The sequence below is a fragment of the Micropterus dolomieu genome, linkage group LG21 (genome assembly GCF_021292245.1).
Source record: "Micropterus dolomieu isolate WLL.071019.BEF.003 ecotype Adirondacks linkage group LG21, ASM2129224v1, whole genome shotgun sequence".
In the NCBI taxonomy this organism is placed as follows: Eukaryota; Metazoa; Chordata; class Actinopteri; order Centrarchiformes; family Centrarchidae; genus Micropterus; species Micropterus dolomieu.
The window spans coordinates 13024291-13038645 of NC_060170.1; the positions used below are offsets into that span (position 1 = coordinate 13024291).

The 14355-nt window shown below is 38.7% G+C and overlaps 1 protein-coding gene across 1 annotated transcript; it reads right to left on the reverse strand.

Moving 5' to 3' along the window:
- Nucleotides 1-649: 649 nt before the first annotated feature.
- pmpca (peptidase, mitochondrial processing subunit alpha) lies at nt 650-9260 on the reverse strand. The gene is made up of 14 exons (XM_046034298.1): nt 9242-9260; nt 9035-9154; nt 7583-7785; nt 7405-7484; nt 7236-7318; nt 7013-7107; nt 6063-6163; nt 4583-4846; nt 4030-4122; nt 3719-3837; nt 3368-3458; nt 2091-2153; nt 1837-1981; nt 650-1661 (listed from the first exon to the last, which is right to left on the reverse strand). The coding sequence occupies exons 2-14, from the start codon at nt 9079-9081 to the stop codon at nt 1492-1494; spliced, it is 1554 nt and encodes a 517-aa protein (XP_045890254.1). The 5' UTR covers nt 9082-9154; nt 9242-9260; the 3' UTR covers nt 650-1491.
- Nucleotides 9261-14355: the final 5095 nt, after the last annotated feature.

Here is a 14355-nt window from a genome sequence, read left to right on the forward strand (position 1 = left end):
ATAAATAAGATCTAATGTGTTAATTAATGAGCTGGTGGGCTGATTTTGTAACAGAGCCAGGCTAGCGGTTCCCCTGTGTCTACTAGGCTTTATGCTTAGCAAAGCTAAGAGGCGACTGGCTGTAGCTTCACATTTAACGGACAAGCACTTGACTGGTATGATGTTCTCATTAAAGCAAATACCATAAAACTTCAATTAAAAGCCTAGTCCCAATTAGACGCCTGTCCCTTTTCATAGACGTGGTGTGGCTACACATTTTGACAAATAAACGCAGGTCTCAATCAGAAGCCCGGTCTGGTTTTTATAGATATTCTTTGCCTGTGTAAAACCTTTCAAAGCCGACCGGGTCACCCACTTGAGCTAGTTCTAAGCAGCTTAGATTTTATATAATTCTTTTGTCAATATGGACATGGTACACATATTTAGATTGGTTAGATTCTACACAATTCAATTGTTCAGTTCATTTTACAGAAACAACAAGCACCAAAGTAGTGTAGTATTCATTCAGCTTTAGCAATATGGTAAAGTAATGAAAGGCCTGTCCCAAATATAGGCAGGATGAGTTCAGTGATTTAAGCAAATTAAAGCCCGGGTTATTAATTGATGTTTTACAGTAAGCATATTTCCCAAAGTCTAATTATTCCTTCCATTTGTCATATTATTCTTATTTATTTCAAATGGCCTCAATATAACCACAAAAATACAGAAAACAACAACCACTTTAGATATCTCTTTACAGTACATCTGAGACACAATGACAGAAACCATGTCTTGAAGACTGAAATCATGACTGCTTGTATACAGTTGTGAGCTTTGTCATATTTATCCCAAAAAAATCCAAGTATTCCTTTGTTATTCAGTTTACCATCAATGTGTATAGTTTCTCCTGTGCCTGTAAAGGGAGACTACGAAGTGCTGTTGTATAAATAGTAAGATTTTCAGCTGTGTTTCTTCATCCATCCACTCTGGAAAAAGAGATGGCTCGAGGTAGAGCTCTGTGGATTTTAGACAGCTGACAGAAAAGTAATAGCTCAACAAAATAATAAAACTATGCAGACACTGCTGGGGTTAGCTGTGCATTAGCATTAGCTTCTCTTGCTTATATTCAGATTTCCTCCACAGTTTAATGTCCTTCATCCATAAACTTAAAAGTAACAGTTTGGTATTTGGGTTTTTAAATGAGACATTAAACACTGTTATTTTGGTTTTGGGGGGAATTGTTCGGTTCCCGTTAAAACCAAACAACTGCAAACCATCCCAGTAAATAATGAAATATGGCTTCCTGCCCACAAACAATAAATACAGATACTCCAACTGTATGTAGACTAAGGTTACTGTCGAGTCAAATGTAACTTTTCTTTAAAATCCCTCTTTTAGAGGTTCAGTGGAGAGTATTAGTCCCCTCCCAGAGTGAACTGTCGAGTTCTGTGATGGGAGGGAACACTAGTATAAGTTCAGTTTATTTACAGTGATGTTTGCCAGTGAAGGGGTCTATCGAAAGAGGCGATACATGCGGGGCAGACGCCCGTCCTTGCTGGACAGGGCAGCCTGGATGTGTTCGTATGAGGGCAGCTCCGTCAGGTCTCCCAGAGCTGCAACTGCGGGCTTACTGCGCAGCATCTTTGTGGTTACTCTCTTAATGTCGCCGGCTGTCACGTTGCCTGGAAATGATTTGTTGACAAGTCAAAATCTAAATAAATAAGTGAGGTGAAAATACTTTACATAGTTATTAACTTTTCCTCTTAACGCAGGCATTTGCTGACATTTTCTAGGCCATTTTCCCACAAGTTAGTTTGAATCACTAACAAACACCACAACAGTTTGTTCAATACTCACTTATCAAATCGCACAGTTCATGTGGCAGTTTTCTCTTTCCTGTGGAGAGAACCTGGCGACCAACATCTTCAAAAATAACTGGCCGCGACTCAAGGTTCATCATCAACATGGACTTAAGCTGAGTCTTGGCCCTTTCCAGTTCCATCTGGATATACAAGAGAGAAAAAAGAAAAAAGAACAGATCACTTTTGCTTTTACTCGAATTTGCTAAAAAGTCTTGGCGTATTGCCCTGATAGTCAAACACATCCATTACCTCTCCTGCGCTGCCAGCCATCTGAATGAACTCTCTGGTTATTATCTCCACCATTTCCCGCACCTGGAAATGAACGCATGTAATGATAAGAACTCTGCATAAATATCAACAAAGACCAAAATAAATAAATAAACCAAATAACGAGCCAAGAAAGACTTATGCAACATTTGAAAACAGAACATGACTATGTAACTCAATCTGAAGTTGTAGGACAAACGGTACAGAGGAGATTAGGGCTGGACAATAAAACAATAACAATAATTATCGCAATATTTTTTTTTCAATAACAATATAACAAATGTTCAATAAATATTCAATAAATGTTTGATTTTCTTTACTTGAATCATAAACGAACTAGGACTGTTTTAGGGCCATGTTTTTACTATTTCTTAGTAACTTAGCTTGTTTTTTATTTCACCATTTTAATTATACTTGATTTTCCATCTTAAGTGTCACTCGCTTATTGAATCTGCCTCCTTCGGTTCTCTTCACACTCACAGACCTAACTTTGTCTGCTGCAAACACGTCAGCGTGCCCCACTTCTTTCCGTCTCTTTCTCCCTATATGTCTGATCCGGTGACTTTCAGTAGTAGGCTACATTGTATAAAGTCGCCGAAAAAAAACCTTGTCTTTTAGACTCTTCCACCCGCGACTCCGTTCATAGCAGCAGCTGCTCTGCATGTTGAGGAGGCGTGCTGACGACGTAGCCTATCAAAACAAAACCAACATGGTAGCTAACAAATGACATCTGACTGGTGTGTTCACTGTCGCTTTACCTGGTCTGTCCTTGCAAAATATACACTGTCTCACTACTTGTAACGTAATAACTCTGTGTTTCTCTGATAAATGCTACAATGTGTCGCATAACCTGGGCGGCCCGCCGAAGTAAATGAATATGTAGTAAACACTAACTGAACCGTTGTTTTTTTTTCTTTTTTTTTACAAACCAGGTCTCTCTCCATGTTGTTGAGAGTATACGGCTGTGTGCAGACTCAGATTATATCCGTATACCTCATTATACCGATACACAGCCCAGTCCTATTTAAACTCGAAAGAAATAATGATTTGATACTTATCGTGATAATTATCGATATCGAAAGATATGAACTTTTTATCGTGATAACATTTTTGGCCATGTCGTCCAGCCCTAGAGGAGACAGATGCCGTCTGACAATCTGAACATTCCTCTGCAAAGCTATTATTGTTAAATTGTTAAAACAATATTACTATTTGCACACAAAGGTAGAATAAGATGTTTGTCCTGAGCTTGCACCAACCTGTCTGGGGTCTGCACTGGCATGGATACATAGCAGACCGCTGTCCTCATAGCTATGATGATAGGAGGTGGCATTGTACATCCAATGATGCCTGTAACAGACAAGAAAAACCACAAGACAATTAGTAAATGGTCTGTACTTGTATAGCGCCTTTCTAATCTTTCTGACCATTCAACACGCTTTTACACAACATCACATTCACAGAAATACACATTCACACACTATGTGAACGCTATGCCATTGGAAAAAAATTGGGTGGGGGCGCCAGGGATCAAACCACTGACTTTCTGATAAGTGGACAACTTCTCTATTACTATTGGTTATTACTACTGAGGTTTGTGAGATGTTCACCTGTTGAGCACATTCAGGTACAGACGGGTGAACATGCCTTTCCCAGGTCCTCCTGCAGAAAAGGAACCACCTCCACCCATCATCATGTTGAGCACCGCGAATGGGATGAAGTCGTCCTCCTATAAAAAGGTGAAAATAGACTTTTTTTTGTAAATATTTGATTATATCTTTTCATGTGACAACACTGAAGAAATGAGACTTTGAGTGTACAGCTTGTATAACAGTGTAAATTTGCTGTCCCCTCAAAATAACACATCACACAGCCATTAATGTCTAAACTGCTGGCAACAAAAGTGAAGTCAAACACTTACCAGGAAGGAGCAGCTCTCCAGGCCGATCATGATGTGGGTGAGTTCTGGGATTGGGGTGGGGCCAAGGCTCACATCTGACATGTCCTTCTCCATCTAACAGATTTCAAGAACCTGTTATTACCCTACCTTCAAGACTAATTGCAGCAATGCTTCTGGGAGTATTTTCTCTTTTATCTCCGAAATGTTACATACATTTATTCACACAACTTTTTCATTTTTAAAAAACTAACTGCTGTTTCACGTCTAATATCGCTCCTCAGCCAAGAGCTGGTTCCATTTGGTCAAATATCAAATTAATTCAAACAAAATCAAGTAAAAGGTTGTTTCTCCTCTGTAACTGCAGCCAAACAATTTGCTGACCTACAGAAGACAATTCAAAGATATTGCTTTAAATGATTTCCAGTTAATGGCTAAATGCATTAAAAACACTTATGTTATTAAACCCAATGATAATGAAATTCTACAATTGGAGAATCCCTCAGATAAATGCTACCCGAAGAAACATTTAGGGCCAAAAATGGTACAAAGAGGACTTGTAAATACAATAAATCACCTTGACGATGCCACCAGTGTACTGTGCTACAGAGAGGTCCACATCGGCCACAGCACTCGTTCCCCACACTGGTTTCACATCCAGCAGGTATTTCCTGGCACATTCGACCAGCTGCTCATGCTCGATGCCCACTCCAGCCAACACCATCCGCTCAGGACAGAAGTAGTTACGCAAGTAGCTGTGAAGCACCTTCTTGTCAATTTTGTCCACATTGTCTACAGGACAAAAGCGAGGAAGTCCGACCGTGTTGCCTCGATATGCGGCCTGTAAACAAAAATGAACAGTCGACAATAATGTTAAGGGAAAAATAAAGCTACAGTAATCTGGTACAATTATGCAATTGGGGTTTTAGTTTTGCTTGTCTTTCTGGGTTGATGGTTGATCTGTAATCCTATCAGAGAGAACAAAATGTCAATGATGTAGCTATGGATTTGGCTATTTAAAGGAGGGCTGAAATGATTAAAGTTTTGGAAATTCATTCACCATTTTATTAAATTACCCAAAAAAATGCCAATGTTTCAACTGAAAAGGTGATGTATGTACTGTCAATATAATGATGGGTATTTATTATTTATCATTATTTTTGACATTAAACATACTAAACGATTAAAGGTGGGGCATGCGAGTGAACAACCACACAGCAAGAAATGTAACTAACATTTGCAAAGTTGTGGATTAGCAAACCGTCGCTCCAGTTGCTGCTGCGAAGCTCGCATGAAGCTAACATGCTAGAGTCCTAGAGTCAGCACATCAACTCTGCTGCAACTATAGCTAACATCACAACAACAGCATGCCTTTGTGAACTAGAAAGTAAGCTGAATGTCCGTGGGCAAGTCATTTAACGCTACCTGACGCACACATCACGGCTATAACAGTGTTGTGTGGATCGGTGTGCAAACACAGAACAGACAGCCAGAGGAGAGAGAGATTTGCTGAATTTAATAAAAATGCATGTATTAGATTAGAATCACATGTACAACAATAAAGGACTAGTGTGTAATATTTAGTTGGATCTATTAAAATATAGCAGAAATGAATAAATATTAAGTATGTTTTTATAACTGTGTAATCACTTGGAAATAAGAATTATTGTGTTTTTGTTACCTTAGAATGAACTCTTTATATCTACAGAGGGATCAGGTCCTCTTCCATGGAGTCTGCTATGTTGCACTGCCATGTTTCTACAATAGCCCAGAACGGACAAACCAAATACTGACTCTAGAGAGGACCTTTCATGGCTACTGTAGTTTCTCCTACACGCTTTGAAGGGGAGGGTGAGGGGAATTCAGTTGGATGCTACATGCAACCTCACCGCTAGATGCAACTAAATCCTATACTGGTATTATAAACAACTAATCAAAAAACGGACTTATTAATTAACTGACCAACTACAATAGCACTACGTATTAATAACAGCGTTGATGCTTAAAGGTAATGGAATAACTAAATCACTTTTGTCCAAACAAATGATGTTACTCACAGCATGAATCATCTCAGTGAGTAAGGGTTCAGGGTCTGGCCTCATGTTGAGATCTTCTAGCTCAAAGCGCACCGCCATTCTGGTCATCTCGATCTCATCATCTGCATGTAAACATCAGGCATGTGATTGGCAAAGGGCAAAAAAAGCAGGAAAATATACTGAGACCAATCATAATCAAATCATACCCAATTTATCCGATGCAACTCATGTTGGGCAAGTTACTCATAAATAATATAGCGATTACCTATTTACTTAGCATATAGGCTACTCCTTAAAAAAAGTAATATTAGCTACTCTAGCCTACATGTTACTGGGTAATCTAACGCTACACTCTCCCGATGAGTCCAAGCAGAGTGGAAATACCTCTCCGCGCTGTTCTCCTGTCTTCCTTTTTGGCTAATAGCTTATACGGTCCGGTGCCGCTGAGCTGCAGCGCGGTCGCGCATTCACGTTAGGGATGGTGCGTTCAGTAGGGCAGCCTTAATATGATTAATAACATTACTGTTTTGGAAATAGTAATCCGTCACACTATTCTTTACTGGGAAAAGTAATATTACAGTATTACTGCCCAATACCTTACGTACCACTGATGCGCGAGAGCGACTGTGGTACACACTGCGCAGGTGTGGCATGGGCAGCTGAACCTATGAGCTGAACGCAAACAAACATCCTTGTTGATACTTGGAAAGGAAGAAAACTTTACACACGTCAGCCTGTAGATGTCCTCAAATCCTTTCCAGTTCACTCGGCCAGCTCCTGCCACACCCCCCCCCCCCCCCCCCCCCCCCCTTTTTTTTTTTATTACAGATCTGCATGATTCATGTGGGTCCGATTTTTAGGTCGGAAAACCCGGAAAAATCACATCCCTGAAACATAGATGGGTCATCTCAGACAGACAGACATTTGGCACAGTTCCCATGGATTTGTCACTGAAAATCAAATACACTTACCCAGCAGGCGAGGCTGTAGAACAGCATCAGAGAGGAGATTGACCACTGTGTCTAGACCCTTCACTTCAGCAGACACTGCATACATGGTGGTATCTCTGTACGGCAAAATTAATGATACATTTCACATGTAACGGCCATAGCACATGATCTCCAACAGAAGAAAGGCCTAGTTCACATATGGAAGGTAGTAATACGCAAACATTGTGCTGAAAGACATATATACCTTGATGTTTGGCAGTCACATATCCCTCCGTGTTTTTCCAATGTGAGGAGAATTTCATCTTTACTTCCATACTGAGCTGTGGACTTGAGATAAAAGTGACTGGTGTCAGCATTACTTCCCACACCTCAACTTCCTTGATCTTTCATTTTGGGGTCTTTATTTTACTTACAGAAAAAGCTAGTTTCTCTACGAAGTGTGCTATTCCACTTGGGTACTTTGCTTCATGTCTGGATCCAGAATTTACTAAAACTAAAGAACAAGAAAGAAAATATCCACAATAAATCTAGCTCATCCACATCTTGAAGACATATTAATATTATAATTTTCATTCCAGCACTGTCACTTACTTCCAACTGTGCAGAATTGACCAAACTTGTTTTGGGACGCGACTTTGAGGCCATTTTCTAGGGTAGTGATCTTGGTCTCATATTTTTCCTGACCATCCACAGACGCAAACACTGGCTTGGGGATCCCAGGCAGCGGTGCAGAGAGGGAGATATTTGGGTATCTGCCGCCACTGCTGTACTTTCTGTAAGCTGCAATCCCAAACCTTTGAGAACGACAAAACAATGTTTTTTTAAAACTTCTTATGAGCAACATTAGGCCAATTGTGAAGACAGTTTAAACCCTTAACTTGAGCAAAAGAAGCTAACCCACAAAGCATGCCAGGATTTCCCCAGGAAATTGTTAAATTGAGGTGGTATGCCACCATCAACCACATACAGCTGTTATTCTGGTCCACTCAGCTAGTAGACAATGGTCTAACAGAGTTTAATTCTGTATTTATTAAAACTGTATACATTTTTATTGGCAGTGGAATATATACTATAAAGTAGAATAAGTTGCTCTTAAGATGTTCCTTTTCAGAGTTTTACTGTAGGTGGCCCTGGTGGTATTAAATCCAACTACAAAAGAGTGACAAATGAAAGGGACAAAAAAAAATACACACTATAAATATAGTAGCTAATAAACACTAGCTCCAATGCTACTTGACAGATTCTTTAGGTCTCTGAACTCTACTGGAGGGATTAACACCAATAATCATTCCTTAATGTTTTGATTATGGTAGAAGAGGGTACTGTGCAACACATTGCTCCAAAATCTCCCATAGGTGCTCATAGGTTGAAACCAATAACTGAGAAGGACATAGCATATGATTCATTGTCACACCCCCCAAACTCCATTATGTTTTTCCACTCATTTAATTGGTGTTTCCTTACATTTGTCACCCATATCTACATTGTTATGCATTGCAACATCAAAGGACTAACCAGCTAAAACTAATGCAGTCTTGATACAACAATCCTACAATAAATCCTACGTTTATATGGTAATAATGTTCAGTTTTTGTTAAACTTGATGGTCATTCTGGAGGCGGATTGTGTTATACTGAGGGGTGTTTCTTATATTGTTTTTCAAAGTTTAACAAACTGGAAAAGCCCAAGTAAATCCCCTGTAATTTACTCAAAATATAACGTCTTCATCTCTACAGCCAGCCCCTACAATACTCACATCAACATCTAATTATAGTCGACTGCTGACTTTGTACTATTCACTCAATTTACTCAGGATGTGACATTATCCAAGACATCCTGACAGCAAGTTTACGACTAACAGTTAGCATTATGCTAACAGAGTGAGCTAATCCTTGGTGTTGAGGACGTAGAAAAGTTTCGAAGCTGCAGATGTCAGCGAGAGGCATGACATGAAATATACTGAATAAACTTGTAGTGTTCTTTCTCTGTTTTTAAATCGTGTCTGGCGACAATATAAGGGCATTTATTTTAAACGTGTACTACCTTTGAACACGACTCCAGGTTCTACACCTCGACATGTGAGTCGCCATCTTGGATCCTGTGTGACCAGAAATCAACCCGGATAATGATCAAAGCACTTCCGCCGCAGACACGCCGACATACCTGATAAATGAACAAACACACAAACAAACATACAAAGCACTGCTTTATTTCTTACGACTAAATTGCTTTATTGTTTTATTGCCCTACAAGCGCTTTCAACTGTTCTTCTTCTTCTTCTTGTTTCCGGCAGACGCATCTGTGGCGTATTGCTGCCCTCCTCTGTTCGCTTTCAACTGTATTTGCAAGAAATGTACCATACAACTACCTTCTATTGACCTTACGCAGCTGGCCAATCACAGCGCAGTACAGGTCCGACACTTTCATGGCTGCGCTCCGTTGACTCCTGTGCAAAAGGGGTTGTTTTCTAGCTTTTTTTTGGCTGTATTTTTCCAAGATATGGTCAAACGTTGTTCCTAGGGCACTTGTAATAGTTACAGTCACTACCCAGAGAGGTTGTAAGGAGAAGTACGGTTTATTCTTTTTCCAAAACCTAAAACAAATCCAGAATAATGTAGGCTGTGGATTGTTTCTAATGTAATGTTAATATAACTCGGCTTTAGCTTCTGTTTTTATTTTTTCACATCACTTTGAGTCAGTTTGACTGCCAGAAACAACCTCCAAATACACAATGCAACTGCAAAACTGTCTGCTTCTTTCTGAGATCTTTTTTTTTCCAAAAATTAGACAATATTTCTCCAGGGTATGCAGTTATAGACAGTGGCAGAGCTGTGAAAAAAGTCTGACAGGTCTGACAGTTTGTTGGGCTTAGCAACAGTAACTAAGGGGGGCGTGGCTTAGGAAAGGGTCAATTTTGTCTGCAACCTATTATACTGCCCTCTTGGATAATACTTACATTAGATAATTATAATGTGTGAATGTTATGTTTTCCATTTTTTTTTTTTTTTTTACAAACAACTACATAAATGTTCCATCAATATGCGTCTTTAATCAGAATCAGTTTTTATTGCCAGGTACATTTTCACATACAAGAAATTTGCCTTGGTATAATAGAATTTAATAGAATTACATCCATTCAGCACATAATTCCTAAACTTTCCATGGTGGTACCATACCAAAACAAAGCCAAATAGAGCAAAATGAAACAAACAAATAATAGTTAAAAGCTGCAGCAGGGAATTCTTTTAAAAATAACTCTTTGTCATGTTTGCTAAAACTGTCACTACATCCTGACAGTAGTACATGATCTGTGAAAAAAAAGGTTCGGTTGGCTCTTCCAAGTGCTAATGCTATTTCCAAGAATCCACCAACAACCAATCAGAGCCAGGAGGAGTCTCTAACCCAGTGTCAATCACTGTTTGCAAGAATAGATTTATTAACTCCAAAACAACTCATGCGTGTCTCTCTAATTTGGGTTCTGGGATCCAAAAAACAATCGATTGTTTAGAGTGGTCAGCGGGCCAAGTGCATTTAGTTACCCATCAATCAATCAATTCTGACACAGAATGAGGCCAGCTCTTGAATAACATTACCACTTCCACCTGAGTATGAAACAGTTTGGGGCTGTAGAGGGATTTAACAGGACTGTGAGCAGCAGATTTGACTGAGTTTCCATTAACTGCTACAATGCTATCTGTCTTGCAAATCACCACAGTTTTGTGGTTGATTTCTCTGCTTTCACACTGGAGCTCGGCCTACGAGCTGCAGGACACCATCCACACTCTGAAAGAGGAAAACCTCCACCTGCAGCACCGACTGGAGAACCTCACCCGAGCTCTCCGAGATTTGAAACATCTGCTGACAGAACACTCGAAAAGTAAGAGCAGAGTTATCTCATTAGTGGATTATAAATGAGTACATTTTCAGAATGGAAGTTCTGAATAGACGTTTGTTTCACATTTAACACAGTTTCTGGGGGGGAACATGACACTGAATTTCTGCAAGCCTGGAAGGAATGGTCCCAACATGGTAAGGTCTCCACGTGAAGTTTGACATTATCAAACAGATGCTGTTTTGGTACACAAGTCTTCCTATGTTTTCCAGGCATTAGTTCCGAGACTCACCAAATGTTGGAGCAGGCCCTCTGTTTAACCGAGCTCCACGGAGATGCCCAGCCCATCTTTATCACTCCAGACTTCCTTCTCATCCTCCTCTCGCCTTTCATCTCTATGATTCTCCTGCTGCTGTCGTGACTCAGCTCCAAACCACCAACATCTTTCAGCATTAATAAGTAGATATTAGAGTTTGTATGATTGCCGAATTAGGAAACTATTTGTAAATTTAATTATTATCCTTTAATTAACCATTCAAAAGCAGGACAATAACCATGAAAAATAGACAACTGAGGTAATGAGTACAATTTTTTTTACTAGCAACAAAAAAAGAGTACAGTATTTACAAAAGGAAATTTCAAATGTAATTTATTATTTTAACTTTTCAATGATACCTTCTGTAAATGTTCTCTCCTTACATTATGGTTTAAATGCTGTTTTCCTAAACTGCCACAAAGGTAATTTAATTTTTGTAAAGTAATCTCTGCCAAGATCTTATATGAACAACTGTTACAAAACTCCGATAACTGAAATTGAAAATAGATTTATTTTTAAAATATCATATGTTATATGTGTGTGCTGGTAAATTGTAATCCCTGGAATATTACAGAGGATACAGCACTGTCAGGAGTCAACAGTCAAGTAACAATAAACATTTTTAGCACTCATATAGTATTTTTGTGTGGGTGTGAATTCAAAGACCCTGAACTGTATTTCCTTTGTTTTTAATGTCCTTATTGTTAACTGCCATTTTTATCAAGTGTATTAATAAAAAATATAACACTTCTAACAGCAACAGTATCTTCTGTCATTAAAAGTATGACAAAAAACAACTCAAACAAGACCGAAACTCTTGAAACTTTCTTGAACTTTTGAATATGAGAACTGTGACCAAATCACATTTTTCGTCAACAAATTAAAACAATAAAAAATTTTAAGACGAATGAATGACCAAATTAAGTAATTACTATTTTCGTGGAAAGTCTTATTCACCAATCTGCATGCATCTACAGCTGAAAACAATACACACCAAATTATATTTCACAGATGAATACTAGACTAAAACAAAGACAACTCAAATGAGTAAAGTGTGATTAATTTTACATTGGTTTACGGTAAACTGACTGGCTGTTGGCTGGTGTGATTGACCAGAGGAGGAAGGTTTGAATAACTTTAATACACCCTCACCCTTGTTGAGAGAAAGGGAACAGTTCTCACTTTAGCTAAATATTTATCAATAGTATATACAAAGTTAAAACTACGTAAGAAATAAGGATTAGAAAAATATCTAAGGGATCAAAATTCAAGATCAAAATGTTTAAATATATGTGACAAGTGTAAGGACCGTTCTACGGATTCACTGAAGACAATGTGCCAGACAAAGCCTCGGAGTTCTTCTCCAACGTTATGGCCTGAAATATATATGTCTGTATATATTTTCCCCAAGTAAATAATCTTAGTTTATCTAAAGTTACTTCTATATTGAACCTTTTAGCATTGAGAAAAGTCAATGGGTGTTTACAACAAGGATGCCCCAGGTGATATCTATACAGATTATTTGGGTGAACTGGGATGCTTCACCTCCTTTGGTGGATTTATGTGTTTGATGTTGTCCTGAATCCAACAATGTTACATTTCGCCTGCTAAATCAGTCTTTGTCTGCTTAATTAAAATGACCCTTCCTGCATAGATTATAAATCGGTGCATTTGTACTTTAATTTCCATTTGATTATGCTGAATGGATGGCCAATTTACATTTGCAAAGACTTCATCTGGCCCTAGTAGACATGTGGCAAGACTACAGTATGTTAGCTGCAGCCATGCATGTGAACAAGTGTGACAGAAGCCACTGCATGCACACCTCTGTTTATTAATGTACCCCTCTCCCCTTTTAAGAAAGAAAGAGGTCACTTTATGGCTGCAAAAGACTAAGAGTCCGTGAAACTGTACTTAAGTACAGTGGTGCTTTGAGCTAAAAGCTAACGTAAGCATGCTATTGTGCTCACAATGACAATGCTAACATGCAGGTACTGTATATGTTCACTAACAGACATTTGATTATTAGCACTCATTTCTTTGAGGCCCTTGACTTGCTAATAATTTTGTGTTTAATTTTTTCAATTTAAATCCCATTTGCTGATGAAGACTGTGATACTGTCAATATTCAAGGTGAATTGCTCTTGCTGACAGCCATATTTTGTTTGGAATCAGCCTTTTAGATATAAATAAATGATCTCACATACTGGCAGATTTCTTCGCCTACTTTAAGAAAACAATCATTTTAATGTGAGTTTAATGACCTATTAGGATAGATAATAAAGAGTCACCATCTTAAATGCTTGTCCTCAAATACTCTACATAGATTGATGAAGTGTTGGTGCAGCAGTCATTATTATCCCCCATTAACCTACATTTAAGGGGAAACGGTTCAACCAGCACTTACACATTCAATTAACAATCTAAGATGTAGATCACTGTGTGCTGGCATGTCCTTTCTTCATTCACTAACAATCATTATGTAATGCCACAGGAGTGTTAGGGGACACAAGAAGAATAGATCTATTCCAATCAGATTGAAAGATGTACACTTTTTATCCCCCAAAATGTGCCCTGGTCCATCAATTGCACCCACATACTTCATTTGTGGGGTTGTTTTTCATGGCTTCATCAGTACCCCTTTACTCCAAAAAAAAAGGTAAATCAATCAGCTGTGATGATGTTGATAATGACAATAGTGTGCTTCCAAAGTTGTGGCATTCATGTGGGAAAAACTCTTTCCTGGTCCACAAAGCCAGGTCCATAAAGAAATGGGAGCAAATCACAGCAGCCAGGTTTCAAAATCTCATGGAAAACCTTCTCAGAACATGTGGAGGCTGTTATAGCAATAGGTTAATGTCCATAGGTTTAGAAAGAAATGTTCAACTGTCACTTATGGGTGTAATCTTTATGTGTACTTTCTGCCAGGTAGTGTATATACAGAGTTATATAAAGACACACATAATGTATCTTCACTACTCATTCAGTCATCACTACTGAATCAAACTAATATCATAGTTCTTTACTCACTACAATCAGTGGACACTTGGCTTCACAATTTAATTTATTGTTTTGTGAGGAGAGTGTAGTGTGTTGTCAATTTTGCATCTGTTTACGGTCTAAATAATGGGTACACAATTAAGGTTTTTTCAGCTGTTGGCTTTGAATGAGAATACACTGTGTGTGTGTGTGGGGGGGGGGGGGGGGGGGGGGGGG

Bases quoted from the DNA above. Each gene is read 5' to 3' on its own strand.
- pmpca (XM_046034298.1), bottom strand. From the start codon at position 9,081: ATGGCGACTCACATGTCGAGGTGTAGAACCTGGAGTCGTGTTCAAAG. The intron at 7,108-7,235 runs GTATATATGTCT...TTTGCCGTACAG, and splicing joins TGTGACTGCCAAACATCAAG to AGATACCACCATGTATGCAG. The intron at 2,154-3,367 runs GTTGGTGCAAGC...GTTCATTTCCAG, and splicing joins CCAGTGCAGACCCCAGACAG to GTGCGGGAAATGGTGGAGAT.